The sequence below is a fragment of the Xiphophorus hellerii genome, chromosome 20 (assembly GCF_003331165.1).
Source record: "Xiphophorus hellerii strain 12219 chromosome 20, Xiphophorus_hellerii-4.1, whole genome shotgun sequence".
Lineage (NCBI taxonomy): Eukaryota > Metazoa > Chordata > Actinopteri > Cyprinodontiformes > Poeciliidae > Xiphophorus > Xiphophorus hellerii.
The window spans coordinates 31,086,720-31,111,059 of record NC_045691.1 but is presented as its reverse complement, the minus strand read 5'-3'; the positions used below and the strand labels follow the sequence as shown (position 1 = coordinate 31,111,059).

The following is a 24,340-nucleotide window of genomic DNA, read 5'->3' as shown; positions in this document are numbered from 1 at the left end:
ATTAGTCATTTCGGGTAACCACAGTGAACTGATTTCTTTCTTTGTCTTTCCGTCAGCTACCTCCGCTATAGTCCTGGGATTCGATTGGCTTCAGAAGCATAACCCTCATATAAACTGGGCAGATTCGCATATTGAATCCTGGTCTCTCCGCTGTCACTCAGATTGTCTCCACTCTGCAGTGCCTCCAAGTTCACCACCGGCGATTACGCAGGAGGTAGACCCTTCCGACATGTCCCTAATCCCTGCGGAGTATCGGGACCTAGAACCAGTCTTCAGTAAGACTAAAGCACTCTCACTTCCCCCTCATCGACCATATGACTGCGCAATAGATCTCCTCCCCGGAGCCCCTTTACCATCCAGTCGCCTCTATAACATCTCCCGTCCCAAACGAGAGGCCATGGAGACCTATATTAAGGACTCCTTGGCTGCAGGCATTATTCGTCCCTCATCCTCTCCTTTAGGAGCGGGATTTTTTTTTGTAGGGAAGAAGGATAGATCGTTAAGACCATGCATTGATTATAGGGGATTGAACTTGATTAAAGTTAAAAACAAGTATCCATTACCTCTTCTTTCTTCCGCTCTAGAGCCTGTTCATGGTGCTACGGTTTTCACAAAACTGGACCTACGGAATGCTTATCACCTGCTCCGCATCCGCCAGGGGGATGAATGGAAGACTGCATTCAAGACCCCTCTAGGTCACTTCGAGTATCTAGTTATGCCCTTTGGTTTATCCAACGCCCCAGCCTTTTTTCAGGCCCTAGTTAATGATGTTCTCCGAGACTTTCTCAACATTTTCGTCTTTGTTTATCTCGATGATATTCTTATTTTTTCCAGGAACATTGCAGAACACAAAAGACATGTCCGGATGGTCCTTCAACGTCTCTTAGAGAATAAGCTTTTTGTTAAAGCTGAAAAGTGCGAGTTCCACCAAACATCTGTGACGTTCTTAGGGTTCATACTCGAGGGCGGGCAGGTAAGGCCAACAACGGAAAAGATCAAAGCAGTGTTGGAGTGGCCAGTACCGCAGACCCGCAAACAGTTGCAGAGATTCTTGGGCTTCGCTAACTTCTACAGACGTTTTATCCGAAACTACAGCCAAACGGCCCTACCCCTCACCGCTCTCACTTCCACCAAAATACCGTTTGAATGGACACCCGAAGCTGAAAGGGCTTTTCTCCACCTCAAATCACTTTTCGCTCAGGCGCCGGTTCTCATTCAACCCGATTCTAATAGACAGTTTATAGTGGAGGTGGACGCCTCGGAAACAGGAGTCGGAGACGTACTTTCTCAGTTCTCCAACACTGACAAAAAGACTCATCCGTGTGCGTTTTTTTCTCGCAGACTGTCACCCGCTGAACATAACTACGATGTGGGCGATCGTGAGTTACTAGCCATCAAGCTGGCGCTCGAGGAGAGGCGGCATTGGCTGGAGGGTGCTGAACACCCAGTGCTAGTCTGGACGGACCATAAAAACTTAGCCTACCTCCAGTCTGCCAAACGACTCAATCACCACGAGTCGCGACGCACCTCAAAGCCCTGGTACCACCTGGTACCACCTTACACAAATTGTCTTTTAAAGCGATATAATATTGTGATATGGATCATATTTGTTGCATTTGTTCAAAAACGCTCTTTTGTCTTCAGAACTGAGTCAGACACAATGAAATTTTATCACTGATTTATTTTGGGCTCTTGAGCAGCACACTTGAGGTTAAGCAGTAATGGACACTGTGGACAGATTTCTCTAACATGTAGCTCTGGGTGTGAACATTCAATGAGATGTTATCATTTCTTGAGGATGCTTGTCTGGCTTAGGGCCAGTTGCAGCACTTGCAGGGATCCCAGTAGACGAGACCAGGCGGACAGTGGTGGAGGTAAGTGTTTCCCTGGAAACACTGGAAGTAGGTGGTCTTATCAGCTGCATTCTCGTACAGCCCATCAGGACGGCCGACGCAAAAACTGGCAATGGGATCCCCGGTGGTTGTGGGTCGCGGTGTAGTGGTTGGCTTTGGAGCGAAACCTTCATATGAGGACAACAGAAAAAAAAAATCAATCTGTAGATTAAGTGGTTAAAAAAGAACATGCTAAGAGATAGTAGAAGAGAAGAAGAAAATGTACCCATTGACATTCTGAGGTGGTTGATCAGGGGGTACGGTCCTTCTGAACAGAACGATCCGCTGAAGTCATCCATGTCCAGAGTCCACACATGAGCGCCGCCCAAAGACTCTGCAGTCATAAACTGGACCTACAAGAGCAATAGAAAAGGCCATCAGGTTGATAGAAACAGGAACTATGACTGAACCAATGAATGAAAAACAGCTTTACTTACCTTGGAAGAAAAGCTGCGTTTGTCATCGTAGCCCACCCAAGCACTGCCGTAGGTGGCATAAGGAACATGCTGCTCAGAGATCCAGGAAACTACAGCATTGTTGGTGAAGTCGCAGGTCTGGGAGCAGAACCCAAACAGAACATTGAGTTATAAAGCAATTAAACTTGGCACAACTAACGTAAAGATCCACCTTCCTGCTCTAAATGTGTTTTTTCTCATTACACGACGATTTTATTCCACTGTTTTTTACAAAAATTGCTCATTATCATAATTATTTCTGACTTGTGCCAAAAAAGTGAACCGAGTTCGTTAATGTCGAAGCCGTACCTCGTAGTAGGCCCAGAAGCCAGCGGTACGGGTGTAGGGCCCAGCGTCTGCGGGGCCGTTGGATGGAGCTCCCAGGCCGTTCGCCGATGTGCTGAGACGGTAGGTCCGGCCGTATGTTGGGAAACCCAGGAGCAGCTTCTCCGCTGGGGCCCCCAGAGACCTCCAGTGAGCCACTGAGGAGTTCTGTGGAAAAATAGTTTAGAAAGTACAACGTGAAAGGTTTTACAATGTGGATATAAAACATTCACTCAAATTTGATGAAGTCTGTCCAGAAGGCTGGTTGGGTTGACAAGCAACAGTAAACTAGGATCTTCAGTTTAGAATACAATATTTATAAATACCACTTTAAAGTACTGGTGACACACTTTTTTATTCAATCTATATTCACTCAGTGTGAATGTAGATTGAATACAAGTTATTGACTTGTATTTACAAGTCGGTCCAGTGTCCAGTGTGATCTAGTTCTAGTTCCTTACGATGTTGTAGTGAAATTGTGATCCGATGTCAACAGAGCTGCGGTACAGTGGGCTGTTGTGTCCAGTCACTGCCTCCCAGTATCCATGGAAATCGTAGGTCATGATGTTCATGAAGTCCATGTGGCTGTTGGAATACAGATAGAAACAGCATTTTTGATTAACATGAAGGCAAAATTCATAGAAACTTAGAAAATGAGGCTGTTCTTAACAATTAGGTCCTGTGAGCGGCTACTGTGTGGCTGTCTGCTGATCCAATTCACTTTGGTCAATGAATGATTTCAAACTATTTCAGAATCAGATTTATCTCAATAAAGAAAATTGGAACAGAAATATTTAAAAATATAATTTCTCTTTCTTAGTACTTTCTTACTACTAATATGTAGTTATTTTTTACAAAAATGGAAAAGCAAGAATGAATTAGTGCACATATGCAAGTATTGATCTGTAAAAGCATTGTATATACAAAAAAAAATTTTAAAACTGTATAGGATAGCAAACAATTAATAAAAAAAAAACTGAAACAAAATATGTTCTTAATATCTTTGTTTGCTGAGAATATTAAATTATGGTAATAAAACAATCCATCCTCCTTTTCTAGGGTCATGTGTTTAGGGGTATGACAAAAAGGATGTGATATTTCCCAGGTCTTAAAATCATTTAGACTTGACCCCAACTGTACAACATCATGCGACAGGCACCTACTTTTAATACTTGTTAAATAAAGATTAACCCTGTTTGTGAGAATCAAAGATCTTCGCTCCTTGTATAAAACTTAAGAGGAAAATAAGCAGCAGGTGCTGCAGATTAAATTCCCTTTCTTAACAATCAGCAAGTGTGACTGCCTCTATATAAGCAGTTGCTTTTACTAGTTTGCTGATCTGGTATTTAAGTCTGTCTCTGTTCCTTTCAGTCTGGACCGGAATAGATGACGACTGCACACTACAGTACAAGCATAAATGACTTCAGGGTCGCGAAACTTACGGTACGATATTGCTGACGTCGTACGCCTTGTCAATGGTCGAAACGAAGCCGGCCACATTGGCTGAAAGCAGCAGCCTTGTCTTCCTGTTTTCTGTGGCGTCATCCTGGAACGCGTTGGCCAGCTCCTGTACGCAGAAAGACAGACAAAGATTTCAATTTTTAAACGAGAACCTTTGTTTTGACACAGAAAATAAGCAACAATCTAATGTACTGTTCCATCTACAATTGAATGATCCTATCTTACATAAGGACTAAGGACAAACTTCTCCAAAGCAGAAGTTAAATAACAGATAACAGCACATTAGAAGTTGCTGTAAGGGGTAGTGAGGAACGGTCTGCTTACCGAGACCAGCAGAGTGAAGCTGTCCTTGTCCTCTGGTGGGCTGCCGTTGTGTCCAGGATACTCCCAGGCCAGATTCAGCCCGTCAAAGTTATGGGTGCGCAGGAAGCTGATTGCTGACATAATGAAGGCTTGTCGAGTCTCTGGTTTGCCAACCATGGCAATGAATCTGAAAGGAAAACATTTTATATCTGCTATAAGGATTCAGTACTTAAGAAACGTTCACTGCATTTAACAGTAAGTGTTGATAAATTGGGACTTACGGGCTCACTCCATTTACAGTGCCTCCGACAGACAGCAGAGTCTTCAGTGCGGGGTTGCTAAGTGACAAAGACAGGCAGAAAATAGGGCAAACCTTAAAACAAGTGAAGAAATTTGCCATCAAAATCATGCCAGGCCAATGTAGTTTAAACAGCTTAGCAGTGAGCTAGAAAAATGTAACATTTCCATCCATCCATTCATTACTTTGTGGTTATCTGGGATCAAGTCCAGGGGGAATCCCTGATGCCCCTCTCCTTTGTGACACCCACAACTGATTTTGGGGAATCCCAAGGATTCCTTGGCCAGCTGGGATACATAATCTCTCATGTGAGTTTTGGCTCTTCCCCAGGGAAATCTTCCAAAGGAGGCACAGAAAGCAAACTAATCAAATAACCAAGAGATCCTGTTCATTACGCCAGATTGTTGAAAAGGTTTCTCCAATCCTAGATACATCATACTCCTGCAGTATTCCCCCACAACATCCCCCATGGGACATGGCTGCAAGGTTCAACAATTCATCTGAGTCTCTTCCATATCACCTGATAAGGAAGGTACCGTCTCTTGAGAGTTGGAACATACTCTCTAGTCCTCTTTCCTAAAAGTTGGAACCATCGTAGGAGGAGTGCATGCTGCAAGTTAATGCTTTGGCTAACTGTGCTTGGTTTTCTTTGATCAGGAGAGTCAAACTCCAGTCTTTGATGGCTCTGCAACTTTTTTTTAAAGGTTTTGTTGGCTCTAGAGGCCTTTAATTGATAGTTAACTGACAGGAAAGTTGAAAAAAGGGAAAGATGTGCTGCAAAGGTCGCCAGGCCAGGAAGTGAACCTGCGACGGCCGAGTCGAGGACTAAGGCCTCCATTTATGGGTTGTGCTAAACCCCTGCGCCACCACAGCACACCAGCTCTGTGACTTGTAGACGTGTCTTTTTCCAACACGCTGGAATCAAAACGCTGAACTGCCTCTTCAGTATGCGGTCCAGCATTCTGGATAATGAAATTTGATTCAGGTTTAAGGGTAAGTAACATACTTCTATTAGATTTATCACCACAACAGTTTTGTTTTTATCTCTCTTGGCGTTGCTTTCAGGGTTCTATTATGTTTTTAGTCAATTTTGTGCCCCAAAAATAATATCTTTGGCCAAGGCAGACAGATGCTATTGCACTCAGCAAATACAGACATGAGAAATTGCGTCGCTATGCAGACTTACTATTTCTTGAGGCTGTCAAGTCTGGCGTACATCTCCGGATCATTCCACTCGATGGTAGTGATCTGGTTGAAGCTGTTGATGGTGGCCAGAGCGTAGATGACATGGGTGCAGAGGAACGGGTCAATGTTGTCCGGGGTGAATTTACCACCGATGGGTCTGTACTGGGCCCAGTTGGTCATGTGACACACCAGCTTATTGGATGAAGCTGAGGGCATTTGGAGAGAAGCCGTAAAGATGGTCAGCATTCGGTCACAAAAAAAAAGCAACTTTATTATTTATTTTACAGCTGAAACTCACCGATGTGGGCGAGGACCAGAAAGCCCACGGCGGCTAACAGACAAAGAGAGAGAGGACGATTATAAATATAGTAATTACAGATTATGCTTTACTGACAAAAATAAAATGTCACATCTTAATAAAAAAACAGCAAGACCATGGCATTCATGATTGGCAGATAAAATATATTTGTTGTGCTCCTATGGTCTGGTTCATATTTGTTCTGGTATGTATCTTTTTGTATATATATATATATAATTTAAATATTTCAACAGCTGTACAAATAATTCAATTCAGTTCAGTTTATTTCTGCAGCTCTGTCGCACAACAAACCTTGTCACAAAAAACTGCAAAAAATGTAATTTCAATTCAATCACACATACATTCCAATTAATCTTACGTAGTTATCAAACAGTGCATAAAACTCAGTTTAATATTCAAATAGTTTAAAAAGTTTTCTTGCATCGGCTCATTGGCCTATGATAATAATAATAATAACTAACACGTTTCGGTTTAAATAAAAAATATATCGCTGTTTTGTGTTTTGGCCTTCAGTGTCCTCCCTGCGTTTTGAAGCAAGCCGAAAAAAACAAACTTCAAAGCTGCATTTTCTTTGTTTCACTGGACAGGAAATTCAGTTTCTTACATTTTTGTTCAGCCACAATTACAAACAAGGTTTTCATTTCTCATGTTGCCATGTTACTTTATCTCAATATTATAGGTACCTATAACTGAAAAGAAAGTTAGACCATTTCTCAGCTGCTAAGCTCTTAATGTTTGAGCTACCGACTCCTATATCATCTTATTATCTATACTAAATGATCACCTAAACAGTTCAAATCTATAATCCAAACTTTACATAATGATTATGATCATGATGAGCAGGTAGAAGGAGGAGCGGCAACAGCAGCTTGACAATCGTATATATTTGACACACAATAAAATCCATTCTTTGCTTTGAATGCTCATCGGCTTGAAGAGTGAATGAAGAAGGTTTACCTAGGAGTAGTTTAGTCATTTTGTCCCGTTTGGAGTTCCAGTCCCTTCACTGCTGCAGATCTGCAACGCCAAGGAAATTAATCACAGAAAGGGTGGAGGTTTTGAAAAAAAAAATATATATATATACACATATATATATATATGTATATATATATATAATACCAATTAAATTTCTGTCTAAGTAATAACATTCTGTTTGTGCATAAGACAAAAGTCGGTACCGTTCTTCACGAGGAACAAGGCAGAGTCCTGACTTCACTAAAAAGGGTTCTTGTTCATATTATTCTTATTAATGACTAATAGAAGGTGGCAAAGTGCAGCTGATAAGAACTCGGCGTGATGGAGAGCTGATGACATTGATTAATAACTGGACTTCAAGGGCAGAGCGGTCAAACATCTGGAAGTCCGGGAACATGTGCTGCAGTATCAGGCTGGGAGGTGCAATCAGTTTATACAGCATCTCTATAAATGAAAACGATACAAAGAAAGGTGATAAAATAAAACATTACCTGTAAAGGGTTAGATATATCTCTGAGAAGGAAGCTTGCAACTTCCTACTTGGAATGTTGATTTGCGTCCCGATGAACTTTGACCCTGGAGCCAGGCGCATTTAATGAGCCAAAGGGGAGCTACTATTAAAGGGGCAATTCCACACAAACACTACATTTGTTGCGTTGCTGGCCTACTGAACTTTAAAACTACTTTACAGCCGACTAAGAAATTTTACACATAGAGTTTCACAAAATGACAATTACAAACTTACCTGAGTTTTTTTTGTTGTTGTTGTTGTAATAACTGAGATGGTGTTATGAACAAAGACAATAAAGCTTTATTGTCTTTGTGATGGTTGCAAAAGTGTCCACACCCTTAAAGAAAAACTGGAATAACCTTTCAGGATTCAGACTTCATGTCAAACTTCCTGTCACTCATATTTACCCTGAACGTTAATTCATTTCTTGTGTTAAATCAGGGGTAAGAGTCAGAGGAAGGGTAGAAAACCATATCATGTACAGTTAGTTCATGTTATTAAGATTGAATCAGTATGTCATTATTTTTAATTGAATCAACATGATAGTTTCTGACATTTTTAAAACAAATTAAAACATGGTAAAAGGATTAAAAACAAATCGTTTTCTATTTCTATTTACATTTTACTTTTAAAAAGTGAGGAAAGATTTAAAAACTTTGAAAAACGACTTCAATCTTGAGGCGGAACAATTAAAAATATCTATTTAATTCATTTGAGGCGTTGTGATTAATACAATCACGTTTTAAATTTAATACAATCAGGAAAAAAAGTTCTTTCAATTCCAATAAGTCTTGGTTAATGACTAAATCAGTAAATAGTTTTGAATGTTGTGGCTTTCCTGCTGTTCAGATCCAGATGCTATTTGTTGGTATTAAATCAGCAGATAAATGCTTCATGATGCTACATCCAGCAAATATGATGGACAAAAAAAGTTCAAATTCTTTTGTCATTTTTCTACATCAAAAAGCTGAATGAGCTTTTCTTGTGTTTCTCTTTGTGTCATGGCAGACGGCTGGTCGGCTTCCTGTTAAAGCAGTTTTCCTTTCCACTGTCACCACATGCATGCTCAGTTCATATCAATGGATTGATCTGACTATCTTTCTCTATACAATTGTTTTTTTTCCATGTTTTTCAGACCACATTTGTTGTGAATCAGAGGATAGATAGACAAAGCAGAACTTAATGTGATGAATTCATACATCCCATCATCCACTTGGATTATATATGGATTTAGGAATCATTCATTTGTTGAAATGGATGAGTTATTATTGGTAAACAGAGGGGAAAAAACCCACTAGTTTAATTCTCTCTGTTCTTCATGTTGGATATTTTGGACATAATTGTGTGTTTGTATAAGAAATCCTTCCTGTCCAGTCATCAAGTGGCAAAAAACATTTGATTTCCTTTTGGAATTAATATCATATTTTTGAACTGAACTGAATTCACCAACTTTGTGGGGGTTACTTGCATTTTATTTGAATAAAATAAAATTAAAAAACAACGAAGGTCAGGCAGTGATTTTTATGAGTTGACATAAAAGTAAATAAACACTTTGCTCAAATATAATTCCAATGTGTTTATTTAAAAACAGCTTTACATGTAGCAACCTTCTTGCCCCTTCCATTCAGTTACAATAAAATAAAATAATAAAGATCCAAAGGCAAAATAAGCCAGAACTGATTCAAGCTCGTGACTGGAACCACCTGAAGGCAGGTAAACTCTAAGCATACAGCCAGGTCTGTTTGGCCAGCGCTCCCATATATGGTCACACATCCTTATGGCTCTGCGTTGAACACTGAAGGCATAAAAAAAAACAACACTGTACAGAGTATCAAGCACAACGACACACACCATAACTACATTCAGTGGTTCTGACAACTGCTGTGTGATGCTTTACATTTGGGAGTGGAAGACAGAGCAGGCGTTAAAAGTCGTGTATAAACAGGTTATGTTTTTCATAAGCTGTTCTGGATGAGGGGTTGAATGGTGGGTCACGTTGCCTCAGAGTAGAGCCCAAATTAAAAACTATTAGGCAAAATGGCAACCTACTGTCTTCAGAAAATGTAAGCACTAAGAGGAATACAGATTACATATATCAAGAAAAAAATAATCAGGTTTTCATTGTTTTCCCAGCTAATGTAGAAAAAGTTTCCCAGGTTTTAACTTCACACCCACTGCTGGAGACAACCAGCAGCAACGTTACACTGCACTCATCTGCCACCACCAACACAACCCCTACGCATCGCTGACTACAGGAAACGTTTCCTGTTACATCACAAACTGACTGACTCAAAATCATAAAACAGCAACACAAAATATGTTGAAATGACCTAATAAAGCATTTGCATGTGTACAATCAAGTAGTCTATCATCCAACCACCAGCAAAGTAAACAAGTCTGGCCGTCAAAGCCATTTAAATACGAAGACGTTCAAGGATTTAGGAACAACTCAACGATAAATTAAAGGTTTCACCTGTGTGGTTTAAGTCTAACTAGGACTTCATCTAGAGTTTGACGGAAACATTTGCACCAGGCTCATTTTCTTGTAAGTGCTTCAGTCTTCACTTGAAGAGAAAGCGGACCCAAACTTTGCCGACCGCTTCAGATGAGAGCTTAGGGACACAAACAGGATGCAGAAACAGGCTGTTGTAAAACTTCCTGCCAGTTTATGGACTCAGATCAGAGGCTAATGGTCACAGAAGACTATCAGTAATAGCTGCCGTTTATTCAAATGATAAAATCAGCCAAACGTCTTGGATCATAATTATTATGAGCAGAATTGCAGCTTTAAATTAAAACCAGAACGTTTCATATCTGCTCTATGCACTGATGTTTTGAGAAATAGGTTATAATCCCATTTTCCAGTGAGCGCAGAAGTTACAGAACAGCAACTCTGGGTCCAAAGTGGCCAATTTAAACTACTGATGAGTCACAAGATTCATGAAATAAAAAAAAAAGAAAGAAAAAAAGTTTATTGGGATTTTTTTTGTCTATTCTTTCACCTTTTCAACAATAAACAAATTTTTATGAAATATGAATGTAATCGAAGATCTAAAACACAAAAAGGACTTTGGACTGTTACCTAAGAAGAACAGACAATTTTAAATGTTTTGGGCCACAAAGGGCCCCCCAGCCACACTTTGGACACCCCTGAACTAAATCCTGCATAACAAATAAAAGATAGTGCAAACATTGACCAAAAAAAATGGCGCAAATATAAAAAAAAAATAGAGTTCTCGGCAAAACAAGAAATATATAAATAAAAATCAACACATTGAAATAAATAAGGCAAAAAAATAAAATAAATAAATAACAGCAAGAACCGTCAGAAACAACAGAAGGCGGCGAGCGTTCCAGAGGCTCAGAGGGTTCTGGGAACCGCAGAGGATCAGACGTGTTGCGTCAGCGCCGGTGGCCTGACCACAGCTCAGTAGTCCTGACGACTCTGTCATCTCTCCCTCTGATTAGCCTTATCGGCAGAAAACGATCGGCAATAAACACATCGAACATGAAGTTTTTGTTTTTTACACTGCAGGCACAAATCCATCACTGATAAAAAGAGCGGACATGTTCTGCTGTCTGCTGCGGCTACAGCAGAGACAAAAACACAAACAAAGCGAGTCAGTTTAGAGGTCCGTCCGATTGTTGCGGTCAGAGCAAATGGCAGAAAGGACATTTATTTTTCTAATCTACCATAGCGGGAACTTAAGTTGTTGTTTTGAAGGCGTCAACTTTTTTTTTTTTTACTTAAAGACAAAAGCCTATATTCTGTATTTAACACTTGCTACCATGAGCTAATCTGAAATACGAGCGCAACAGAAACAAATCATTTTCTTCTGCCGTGCTGAGGCACTAACCTGGCGGCTACAGCGGTTTGTTACACAAAACTCTTTTCTTTTTCATCAGAGTACAAAATTCTGATTTTCTTGGTTTCAGAATGGCCACAATATTTTTAGAGCTGACCGCCCCAGCTGTCCAATCATCCTCCCTAAAATATCTGTGAATGCAGAGTGAAACCATATTAACCCCAGAAATGCCATGCTTATTAGGGCAAAAAGTTAAAAAAAAAAACCATATATATATATAAAAATATTTTAAAGTTAAAAGCTTCAACTCAACTTTAACCAGTTTAAAGCATGTGCTCAGTCCCTGGTTTTGCAGAAACAATTAAGACCCTCCTCTCTAAAGATGGAGTTGCAGCGGCGTTGGGGTGGAGACGAGGGGATGGAGGGAACAACATGCAGCCTTCATTCCGTCGGGTTACGCTGCTCCATGCACGTCCAGGATAACGGGAAGACAGTGAGACCTGGCATGCAGAAAACAACTGCAGCAGATGAAAGATTTTTGCCAAATTAAACGATGTAGATAGCTGCTCTTAGAGTGAATTTCAGATCACACATCTAGAAGTTAACAATGCTGACTATCCACTCACTCGGTTCTGTTTGTACCTTAAGAGCTTATGTTCATAAAGAACCCAGAGCGGTAAGTTCTGGTTCCCCCCACTGCATTGAGATGTTAAAACTGTTATTATTAGGAATGAAATCTAAAGTCCACCTGCAGCCTTCGCTTCACTAACAGTAACAGACAGGATCACAGGAGGCTGAGGGCCAACAGAACCGGGCCAGTGGCCATGTGGAGGAGGGAGCTGGTCAGGGCGGAGGAGGCGTCCTTCTGCACCATCATTCCGGTTCCTGTGAAATGGAGAGAGAGAGCAGCACGGCTCAGTGTGGGTCAGAGTGTTTTTCTGTGTCTGTGGGGCTGAATGGAGGAAAGAGTCTCAGCTCTTTGGTTTAAACTGAAGTATTCAGACTCACACAGATGGATCTACATACAGTCAACTGTTCTTAAGTTGTTGTTTTTGTTTTTTTTGTTTTTTGACTTGCCAAAGATACAACAGACAAAAATTAGTTAAAAGCTAAAAACTGGTACAAATAGCTGTCACAAGATAAAATTCTGCTGGATGATAAATTGTCCCAGATGTTATTGCGATACACGATAATATTGTTGTTTTGAGACCATTTTCAAGTAGCATAATGATTATGACAAAATAATGCAAGAACACATTCTCAAAGATCAATAAACTTTAAATTCTAATTAACATTTAACACAAACACTACAACAGAAATATCAAATAAAATGAATTATGATGTGTCTGAAAACAAAATTGTCCTTCGAAAAATGGGACAATTGAGAACAAAGCACCAGAGTGAAGACTTTTATCATTGAAATTTTGGACAGAAAGAGAGAAAAGAAAAAAATGATAAATCATCCAAATGGAAACTGTTGAGTTTGTTTTAATTTATCATGTGATTATTTGATTTATTGCTGTCCATTTCTGTTTTTTTACCATGTCCTGTCTGGTAATGTGGCTCTCAGAGTTGTTGTTTGAATGATAGTTAGATTTTCTTTCACAAGCAGAGTGTTACAGATGATATGTACTGTATATATATCTAAAAAAAAATTTATTTATTCAAATTTGCGTTTAGTTTATTTCAAACGTAAAGGACACAGATATGGTATAAAAAAGAAGAAGACAGCTGGGACAGACTGGTGACCTGTCCAGGGCCTCTCGCCCGAAATGTTGGCTGGAGATAGGCCAACCAGCGCCCCTGCTGACCCCACTAGGGTCAAGGGTGTTAGAAAATGGATGGATGGAAAAAAGGAGAAAAACGGGGAAAACAGTTTAAAGCAGAAAAAGAAGAGTGGGTGTTCATGGTAACTTCTTCTGCTTCCTCTAATTGTCTCATTTTACTTCTCAATAGTTGAAAGATGTCACTCAGGCTGTCACATCTTACCAGGATCCTGGGACACGATAACCTCATGGGACGGCCCGTCTCCGCCCTCGCCCCACGTCCGGATCTCCAGCAGCGTGTAGCCGTAGTCTTTAGTTAGCGGCAGAGTCACTGACGTCTTCGACTTGTCCAGGAACTTCATTACAGTCTGGTCTTCGTGTCTGTACAGAATCTGAAAAATAGCAACGCAAGCAGCTCTTAAAAAAACCAAAACAGGCAACATTAGGTTTCATAGGGAAACGGCGAGGCAGGATCTTCAACATGAATGCGTCTGTAAAGTCTCCTGAAATAAAGATTTACTTTCGCTACAGGGACAGGAGAGCATTTTGGAAACAGAAGATTTGCATAAAACTAAAACGAACCAAAATGGAAGAAATTCCTTTGTCCTGTTGTTGTTTTGAGCTGCAGCTGAGGTCAGTGCTGACCAGTTAGACTTCCTGTGTTCAGAGAACTGACCTTATAGCCCAACACGGCTGACTCGTTGTGCATCGCCGTCACATGACTCCACTTCAGCGTTACTTCAGAGCCTTTGGTTTCAGTTGACACGTTGCCCGGAGGACGATTGGGAGCTGAAATTGAAGCACAGGCGTTAAAAATATTGTATATAAAATACTAAAATGAACTAAGGCAGGTTTGGAAAATGGCAGAAAGGATCCAGTTTTCTGATAGGAGTCGACAAAGTTAAGAAAATTTACATGTTGGGCTGTATTTGCTCAGAGATTCAAATTCAGAGTAATATACAGTATATACTGTATGTATATATATATATATATATATCATATACACATAAGGTATTATATATATACAGCTAAGGTATAGAAAGTCTGCCCTGACTAGAGGTGACCAGGAAACATCCAGACTGTCATCACAATTAGCTTTACACTTCTATACAATTTTTGTTACTAATTGTAATTTATTTGTCTTTTCAATGCTCAAAGAAACATGCACAAAACAACGTTTTGTTTTTTTGTTGTCTTTTTTTTTGGCTGGCTTGGTTGGGATTGTTCTCTAGTTTCATTTTCAATAAAAAAATGTTTTCATTTTGTTGAAAAAGCAACCAAGAAGGGCTGAAACTGGTGCATTTTATTTCTGATTTTCTAAGTGTGTTGATGGGTGTATATGTGCAATAAGAATTGTGTGTTGTAATTTGTTTGTTTGGCTCTAATAAAAAAGATTTTGTTTTTTAAAACTGCAGGAAGCTGAAGTAGTAAAGCGAACAGAATCACTGTATGATGGACTTTGGTAAAGTCACTTTGTGAGAGCCTAAAAGAGCTCTCCAGGCCTGAGTGGTGTTGGGACTGGAACGCATGCGTTGCTATTGGAGAACTGCGGCCGTACGTGGTTTCCTGGTGGTGACGGCGGTGCGAGGCGACGGAGGCCCCGTGCCGGCGCTGTTGTACGCCAGAACGGCCACGTTGTACCGCGTGCTCGGTCGAAGGCCGGACACCCGGGCCGTCGGCTGCAGCCCGGCCGTCCTCACCCGGTCCGCGGCCGCCTCTCTCTCGTGCTGCCGCCAGTATCGGATCTGAGGACAAACACAGAACGCAGACACTTAGGTTTCCTCTGCCCCTTTGTTCGTAGTTAGGGTTTTCCAGTCTTTGCACTGCAAAAACACAAAATCTTATGCAGTAGTTTTGGTCTAGTTTCCAGTGCAAATATCTTAATACAGTTGAAATAATACAAAACTAACTCATAAGTAAGTTTCCAGTAAGATATAGGAGCTCATTTCAGTAAATAATGCCTTAATATTGATGAAAACGTTCTAGTTCCAATGGCAAATTATTTCACTAATAAGAATTTTTTTCAGTGTTTTAAGTTCAATAATCTGCTAATGGAACAAATACTTCATCAATATTAAGAAATTGTTTACTTTAAACAAGCTTCTATATCTTGCTGAAAAGTTACTTGTAAGTTAGTTTTGTCTTATTTAAAATGTACTAAGATATCTGCGCTAGATAATAGACCAAAAATGCTGGGTGAAATTTTGTGCTTTTGCAGTGCGCACGTAATGACCAGCTGAGGTTGACAAACAGGAAAATAAAAATTGATTGTCATAAATCTTATCAACCAGACCAGTAATCAGCTGCTGACGTCAGCACCTTTGCTTTGAACTGGACTGGAACCAAAAAAGCTGATAATGTGAGCCTGGATTATGGCAATGTGGAGTAATAAACAATCAGTCCACCTTTTACAATAGATCAAAGCAATCTATCTGCATAAGCAGCAATGAAAACTGTCTGAGAGAACAGATAGTGATTTATTATCCTGCTGGCTCTTTCATCAAACAACTTTCCTTTCATAGAAATTACACCAGATTACCAGAAACTGAAACGGTTCATACTAACAAATGCATATATTTGGTTACCAAATGCACCTCGGTTCTCTGACGCTGCCCTGACTGGGCAACTTGTTGACCATAAAACCCCCTTCAACTATTTGGTACAGGTTGCTCTGCTTTGGGGGCTGGTTTTCCCATGAAAACACACAGAAATGACCATGGCATTTGATTTGCAGCCACGTTAGTGCGAGTGAAGCTGCTTACCTCATATCCTCTTAGGATGCCATTGCTAAGCGGCTGGATGGGTTCCCATGACACCTGGATCTCAAAGGCTGACAGTGCTGTGGCGTTGATGCCTGAAGGTCTCACAGTTGGCTCTACGGAGGGGCGACAAACTTCATAAAGCAAACTAAATTATAATATACCAACTAACGTTCCACAGGGGTTACAACTTGACCCCACCAGTCTGACCAATTTACTACTAAAGCAGCTAAATCTGGTGTGGTTTCATGTATGCAGCTCTATGTTGATGACACAATTCTCTACTTGTGTCTTCCAACAACTTCAACTTAGTCTCAGTGCAATCCTTTTGAAATCTTCAGGTAAATACCTTTAAGACCAAAGTCCTGTGGTTTGGTAAAAACAAACAAAAAAAAATGCCATTTACAATCAACTATCCATACCCTTGATGGGATTTCTTTAAAAAAGGTTCCTGAATGTCTAAATCTGGGAGTCGGACTTGACTACACTCTGTGTTTTTTAATACATTGACAGTTTGCAGACAAAGATCAAATCAATCTGCAAACTTAATTTTGTTATCAGCTCCTAAAACTTTGTAACAGGCTTGTTGTCCTTTAAGTCTGCTGCAGGAAATCCAGAGACACTCTCATCTCCTCAGATAACAAGCGATAACTAGTTTATTGGGTTCTTTTATGTTTATATCGTCTAGTTGTGTCATTTTAAATGCTGCTCAATGTTATAACTCCTTCTCCGTCACCTTCCATTAGTCACAGTTAAAAAAGCAATTTCTTCTGGATAAGTAAAGGTCTTATTTTTATGTACAAACTGACACAACATGTAAATATTTCACGGTTGTGCCAAGGCTGTGGCTGCTCTCTAGTGGTGGAAGAGAACATTGCCCTTGGAGAAAATGTCAAACTATTTCAATGTGTAACGGGGAGGAGCAGGGGGGAGATTTTCCAGTTCGTCTTACAGTGGGGAGTTTCTGTGAGCATCTATGGCAGGGATGTAGAAAGTGTGGCCCGGGAGCCATTTGTGGTCCTTTGACAATACCTGTGTGAATGTTTCCCCCCCCCCCCCAAAATGATCTCACTGCATATATTTAGAGCCCAACTTCGAATGCATTTAATCGCACTTTAAATTAGATCTATTAATAATCTCAAATGATCAAACATTGCAAGAATCCACGAGAATATGATCAGTGAGAGTTCAAAGCTGAGCTGAAAGACTCGCCTTCCTCTGCGGAGTAGACGTCTGAGATCTGGCTGAACGGACCTTCACCTCTGCGGTTATACGCTTTGATCTTTACTTCGAAAGGAGTGTAAGGCGTCAGGCTTTCATTGTAGTAGACGTAGCGGGAGGACTCGACATGCGGGATTTGCACCTCCGACCACGGTGGCGTGTCTTTCTTCCTGAAGGCCAGGATGTAGCCAAAGCCGTCCCCGTTCTGGTACTCCCTGGCCATGGGCTGGACGATTCAGGGCAAAGCAAGAACAAGAAAGGCAAAGCGTCAGTGCGATAACAACGGAGTTGTTATTGTTTGCATTACTAGCCTGTCCATTAAATTCAAATGTTAGTCTCTTATTGTCGTTTTCTTTGTCCATCCTAGTGAGAAGGGAGGTGCTGTTTTGTAAATGGGACTGGCCACAACAAAGTCATGAACACATCTACTCAGGGTCGTTTGGAGTTATTTACAGATTCTGTACGTGTGGATTCAAAACTTTCCAATTATGTCAACTACATGGAAATCAAAAAAGAAGAAGTTGTTCTTTACTACCAATGTTTGTATGCATTAATAACATTTTGGCGCTATCTGTAATTTAGAAACACAATAAAAGAAAAAGAAAATCGAGTTACTTTGGTAGAAACAAATATCCTCTTCTGCACCATTAAATATAAAAGTTATCCACCATTTTCAGTCAATTGTATTTTTCTGTTGTATTTATTTGTAGATTAAATCATTTTTAATCAAATAAAAAATAGCAAGCTGTTGCCGTGAGAGCATAGCATTATAAGCAAGCAAAGTCGTAAAAAACAGAACAGTTCAGACCAACAGAGACTCGTTCAAAAGAATCGAATCTCTCACGAACGTCACGCCAATAATCTGAGCACGTATGACTTGGCTTCCTTCGATCATACAGTATTTCTGCCATCTTCAGTCTCTCTTTTGAGTGACCCGGTTTTAAGTCACTTATCCATTATTATTTTTAAACACAATCTTTTGGTAAGCTAAGTTTTGAGCTCACGTTACAGCAAGTAAATGGTGGTTTCCATGCAGTACCTCGCGGACCACGAGGGGGCGCCCGCGGACCGCAGTTTGAGAATGACCTGACCTAGATGTAAGCGGTCCAAGATCGATCTTCTGCACCGTTCTAAACGCGGCTGTCTCTACTTTCTGTTACAATCACTCTGTGCCAAACTGGCTCAAAACACATTTTAAAGACTCCATTAATTGTGTACCGGTAATTAGGCCTGTCACAATAACAAATTTTATTGGACAATAAATTGTCCCAGAAGTTATTGCGATAAATGATAATATTGTTGCTTTGGGACTATTTTTAAGCAATATAATGGTAAAGGCATAATAATGTAAGAACACATTCTCAAAGATGAATAAACTTTAAATTTTAATGAACATGTAACACTGGAACTGGATGACATTTTAAATATCCAAAATAAACCACAGAAAAACACAAATCAAATTTATTACGGAGACTTTTATCATCCAGTTTTTGGTAGAAAGAGAGAAACGATAAATTATGCAAATAAAAACGATTGAACTCATTTTAATTTATCATGCAATTAATTGATTTATTGTTTATTGTGACAAGCCTACGTGTAATCTTGCGTAATCTCTTCCTCTCAATACCAAAATCCTCGTCTGGTTCTTGGTTTGGTTCGTCTTGGAGACTGGAACCTTGACGACGCGTGGTTCCCCGAAACACCCCACCTGGTTTCATCATCATCATTGAACCACTGCCAAATATAATAGATATGCCACACCAGAACCATCTGGCCTACTGCAAACCCACACAAAGTGGCGCAGACTATCCTTTTTAAAGCACTAGAACTTTACCAAATTAATTATGGAAAGAAATACCCCAATAAACAATTTGCCACCTCCTCCATTGTCTGTGAGCAACTGATGACAGCAGGGGGCAGCATCCTTGCGCAGGAACTCAATGTCATCAGGTATTCAGTTGTAGCATAGCTTAATGACATTGTTAAATGTTGAGTGATTAAACATGGGTGGACAACAGTAGAGAAAAGAAAAGGCGTTTGAGACTAAAGTTTTTGTGCAATGAGACGTTCTGATTAGGTGAGAGGAAATAAAAGTTGTGAATGGACAAAACTTATGGAGCGCTTTTCCTGTCAAAACAAGGCACTTGACCCCTGTTTACGCAGCAATACACAGATTGGTAGGCAATTTGGAGATAAAGTGAATTGGAGCACATTGACATGGCGGGATTAAGGCGGATCACTGAACCTACAACCTTCTGATTACAAGACAACTACTCTGCCCACTAATCACTTTTTGGTTAATGCCAGATTCAATCTGGGGACTGAGGTGCTAAAGATGAAGAATTTCACATGAAAGATGAAAAACAAAATCTATGTATTAATTTTTCTACTAAGACACACGGACTATAAAGAGCGAGGCTCTTTATAGTCGGTGTGTATAGATCCTCCTCTGAATCAATACATTCTATGAGTACAGAACTAAATAACAGAAAGTCTGTCCTGTATGGAAATATTGGTCTTTTTTTCTCCAGTAGAGTGTGAGGAGTAGCTGCGTCTGGAAATGTGTGGTTGGACGAATCGCAGCGTAAAAGCCAAAACATAACAGTTTCCACTAAATCGTGGTCAAAATTGTTTGATATCATTACAATCCAAATTGTATTCATATGATTATTGATTAAGTCACTTGTGAAATTAACAGGAATTGTAAAACCATTGTGTGAAACGTTGCTATTAATGTGACAAGTTGTAGTTACACAGCCTTTCTTTGCGCCTGTGTTACCCTGTAAGGTCTACCCCATTCTCTCAAATATTATCGGTAAATTCTCAATGGAAGGGGGAAAATTAAATAAAATGTGGTTTTGTTGCAGAGCAGCACTCTACTGTGAATGTCACATGAATAATAAGACAGTGTGTAGTCATGGACAACACAAAAGCTGAAGACCAGCTACTCACCGTCCAGGTAATAATCAGTTCATTGCGGTTTCCTCCCCCTCCACCGAGTCCACTTGGGGCCACCGTAGGTGCTGTGATCCAAACATGGAAACATAGAACACAAGGTGTGAAACCTCTAGGTTAGCCGTTAGCTTAAAAAGTACAATCTGCCTGGAAAATAGTTAAAGCATTTAAGGGAGAAGTAGCCCTGGAAACAAAATATTTCCTAACATTTGCAGAAGTTAAGAACTGTACAGTTCTGGTCGTCAGAGGTCCGGTAATTTATTTCCTCACTAGCTCTGGGTGAGCAACTCCAGCCTCGGCATCTCTAATATGTTGGCTTTCTATGGTTTTAAAACCCTAAAACACAAACACAACTCTTGAGTCTCTACTCAAACGTTAATGTATCATAATTATTTGTTAAGTTCAATAATTTTTCAACGGTTTGGCTAGGCCGCTCTAGAGAATTTCACTTACAGCAAAAATGACTCTGCGTTGAAACGGTTGCCAGGGCGCCGGTGTGAGACTGGGGTCTCTTTTTGGGACGTTACCTGCTTGCTTTGTGCGGATGACGTGGGACGGCATGCTGGGCTCCCCGCTGCCCAGAATGTTGCTGGCGATGACCTGGAATTCATAATCCATCCAGGGAATCAATCCGGTCACCCGCGCCGACTCTGCATTCCCCTCGATGTTCGCTGGTTCTGGTGTGAACATTAAAGAGTTTATTTCTATGGGCTTTACGGCGTATTTCGAACGACGAGGTGGAACACAGAAAGAAACGTGTCAAGATTTTGTTGTTTTAAAGAACAGTGGGTTACATTTGGACTCTCTTTAAATAACCACAAACAACAGCAAAGAACGTAGCTGTACAGCACATCGCTTTTACATTTCTCACCCTGCCTGAATAGCAGATGTATGGCTGGGACGGCCCATCATATAATTTGCGATACCAATTTAAAAAAATCATACATTTTATCGCGATGTACTGATGACACAAAGGCTAAAAATCAAAACACAGTCAGTCAGTCGTTACTTCACTGGAAATGTCCGGGACAGATGGAGGAAATGAAAATGAACATACTGTAGTTTCAGGGGCCTCATGCATAGAAGAGTGCGCAGTTTTCACACTAAAACTTGGCGTACGGAAAAATTTAGAGCGCAGCTGCTGGTCCGCCCTGTCGCCGCCATAAATACATACGTAAATTAGTATAAATACCCGGAAGTCTGCCACCAGGTGAAGCAATAACCATGGCAACGTCCTAGTTTGAAGCAGTATAAGTATTTCTAATAATAATTATTATATATTTTATTTGAAAGGTGCTTTGAGGACACATAATGTTACGTCATAAAAATAAAAATACATTTAAAAAAAGATCATTTTTAAATAAAAAATAAGGAGATCGTGCAAATGCCTGTTAGAACAGCAGCGCGTTCAGCCGGGATTTAAAGACAGACAGCGAGTCAGAGAGTCATTGAGTGGGAATGTGGGCGATTATTCTAAATACTAGAATCATGTGCATGAGTTGGACATTTACAGAATAGAGATGCTTCATGTCCATAAGGCGCATTCAGAAAGCGGGCAGCTCAACTGAAGGGTGACTGCAGCTGGACCGGTACCGGTACCGCACGGCTCCTTCTTTAAGTTTTGCTCAGAGCTCCAGGATGATCAGTCTGGATTAATCTAAACGCTCATAAATCATCAACTACATTTACCAGCAGGTCAATATGACCTCTGATCAAACGCTCCCTCTGAATCCTGCCATTGGCGATGTTCTCCATCAGAGCCAAAGCGCCACAATTACGCGGCTCACCTTTGCGCAGCTACACGTGTGATTGCATACACACCTTGATCACCTTAAAAATAATCAAACCTGTTGATTATTTTTAGTCAGCAGGTTTGAGTTAATCTGCTGATCCAGCTTTAGTGAGAATGAAATGACCCCATAGATGCATTTCATGCGCTGCGGCGCAAGGACCAATGCGTTACATCTTTATGAGACAAAAACTGAGGAATAGTACTATTTACATTCGAGGGAGGTTTTCACATACTTTTATTTTTATTTTCTTCATTTTGTCTGCGTGTTAGCTTATTGTCTGAGGATAAATGCGGTTCAGTTTCATCGTTTAGGTTTAAACAATAACATATTAAAACCATGAAAAACATCGGGTTTGATGCTTCTTGGTCTAAATAACTGAAAGTCGTCAGATTTCAGTGGATTTCGGTGAGTTTTGACGCTTTGCAGTTTGATATTGTCCACAGAAAAGGTTTGCGTGGCAGCCGCACATTTTCACGCCAGCAAAAAAGTGTGCATATATTTCCGCAAACTTTGACACAAAGTTCATTTTTATATATGCCGACTTGTGGGCAAAATATGGCGCCGCACATTTTTTTTGTGCGCACGCACGCTTTATGCATGAGGCCCCAGATCACTAGGAAGTCCGCTCAAGTTTTTACTGTTTGCAGGTTGTTGTTTTTTTTTATGTGACATATTTTTTGAGCATTTTAAAAGGAACATATCCTTTTAGAAACATTAATCAAAATTCTTAGTTTTGCACATCATGTTTGCGTTTTACAAAAAAATAAAACATGGAGGGAGAAACACTTTTTAACATCTTGTAAAACAAATGTTTTGTTATTGTTTAAACGTAAACAATGGTTTGCTTAATTTGTGTGTTTAAGTCTTTAATTTCTATTTGGTAGGACAGGCTGGTTTTTTTGTTAGCCCAATTGGTTTCGTTTTCTACCTCTGTGCCATCGCATTTGACTAAAAGGTCAATGTGTTAAGTGTTGTGACACTTTCTACGTTCATGTCTTTAAATGAAATGACGTGGCTTATTACTTGTTACCCTGTCACTTCCACTCTATTGTGCGAAGTAATAATTTGCACACTGGAATGGTATTTTACTAAACGTTCGGCACTTGATGATCTCGCTATTCACACTGTAGATGTTCAAGGGTAATTGTCAACTAGATTTTGGAAGCTAAAACTTTACATTTTGTTCATATATACTATAGTTTGCAGAACTAAAGTCCCTTGGCGCTACATTGTAGCTGCTAATAATGGAGTGGAGAGGTTCTATTGAATGTGAGAGGACGATAAATTACTCAACAAACGTCTGGAAAATTTGTCTCTCTCACTTTCTGGCTCAAAAAGTGATTTTGCACATGACAACATTTTGCCCCTTGGACCAAACACCACGTCATCACACACCTGTCATCATCTTCCTCCACTCTGACGAGAGAGACGATCGACCCATTATGACGTATCTGCCGATGGGACTGTGGTTGTCATAGCCACGGCTCCACTTGAGTTCCACCGACGTCTCGGCCACGTTCTTCACCAGCAGACCACCGGGTGGTCCTGGGGGTCCTGGGCACCAAAACAGCACATTGTGTCCACAGTATTCACATGAATCAGTCGGAAGCTGGGCTTTGACTCCACGCCTCAAATCAAATCAACATGGTTAGCAATTTGTCTCTGCAACTGCAGAAATTCAGCAGCAGATGCAAAAAAAAAAAAAAAAATCTTGTATCACATAAATGTAAGTAAATTATCTTACAGCAGTCGACATGTAGAGCTGCTAAAGCTGTATGGCTGTGAGTTTAGTGTTTAAACTGCAAACATAAATATGCTAAAACAATAGAGATGAGCCGATAAGCCGCATGATAAATTAAAATGAGCCTGATTATTTCCATTCTGATCATTAATATTTTCCTGACAGCAGATAAATGATCTGTTTTATTTGTGGATTTGGGGATTTTGTTTGTTTTATTTTGGATATTTAAAATGTCTTCCAGTTCCAGTGAGGAGTGTTCTTTACAACATGGACGTGTGTTGATCTTTGAGAGGGTGAACTTGCATTATTACGCCATTATCAACATGTTACTTTGAAACTGTCTCATTTCCCAACACTTTCAACATCATTAAACATTCCAACTCTGTTCAGTACCAGCTAAACAGATCGATATCAGTGGGACTTTGAATGATTTAATAAAATATATATATATATATGAAAGTGTTGGGAAATGAGACAGTTTCAAAGTAATATGTTGATAATGGCATAAAAATGCAAGTTATATAGCATAACATCCTGAACATTCTCTCCCATTTTCTAAAAAAGAAGCAGGTGTCA

At 40.1% G+C, this 24,340-nt stretch overlaps 2 protein-coding genes across 3 annotated transcripts in view; both read right to left on the bottom strand.

Moving 5' to 3' along the window:
- Positions 1-1,661: 1,661 nt before the first annotated feature.
- Positions 1,662-7,460, bottom strand: LOC116709884 (acidic mammalian chitinase-like). Its single transcript, XM_032548595.1, has 12 exons — positions 7,416-7,460; positions 7,195-7,254; positions 6,217-6,249; positions 5,920-6,124; positions 4,717-4,773; positions 4,457-4,622; positions 4,114-4,238; positions 3,133-3,256; positions 2,657-2,839; positions 2,330-2,446; positions 2,119-2,245; positions 1,662-2,020 (listed from the first exon to the last, which is right to left on the bottom strand). The coding sequence occupies exons 2-12, from the start codon at positions 7,211-7,213 to the stop codon at positions 1,812-1,814; spliced, it is 1,365 nt and encodes a 454-aa protein (XP_032404486.1). The 5' UTR covers positions 7,214-7,254; positions 7,416-7,460; the 3' UTR covers positions 1,662-1,811.
- A 1,824-nt stretch (positions 7,461-9,284) lies between these two features.
- Positions 9,285-24,340, bottom strand: part of cntn2 (contactin 2) — a 31,829-nt gene continuing 16,773 nt past the window's right edge. For both annotated transcript variants that reach the window (XM_032548576.1, XM_032548575.1), the window contains exons 15-23: positions 23,419-23,577; positions 20,758-20,907; positions 20,228-20,298; positions 17,267-17,501; positions 16,058-16,170; positions 14,854-15,040; positions 13,972-14,084; positions 13,519-13,687; positions 9,285-12,414 (exon numbers count right to left, since the gene is read on the bottom strand). In XM_032548576.1, coding sequence (XP_032404467.1) covers positions 12,314-12,414; positions 13,519-13,687; positions 13,972-14,084; positions 14,854-15,040; positions 16,058-16,170; positions 17,267-17,501; positions 20,228-20,298; positions 20,758-20,907; positions 23,419-23,577 — 1,298 coding nt within the window. In that variant the 3' untranslated portion in view covers positions 9,285-12,313. The remainder of the gene's footprint in view (positions 12,415-13,518; positions 13,688-13,971; positions 14,085-14,853; positions 15,041-16,057; positions 16,171-17,266; positions 17,502-20,227; positions 20,299-20,757; positions 20,908-23,418; positions 23,578-24,340) is intronic.

Coding starts and splice junctions, on each gene's coding strand:
- LOC116709884 (XM_032548595.1), bottom strand. Junction 4,774..5,919: donor CTTGACAGCCTCAAGAAATA/GTAAGTCTGCAT, acceptor TTTGTCACTTAG/CAACCCCGCACTGAAGACTC. Junction 2,246..2,329: donor AACGCAGCTTTTCTTCCAAG/GTAAGTAAAGCT, acceptor TTGCTCTTGTAG/GTCCAGTTTATGACTGCAGA.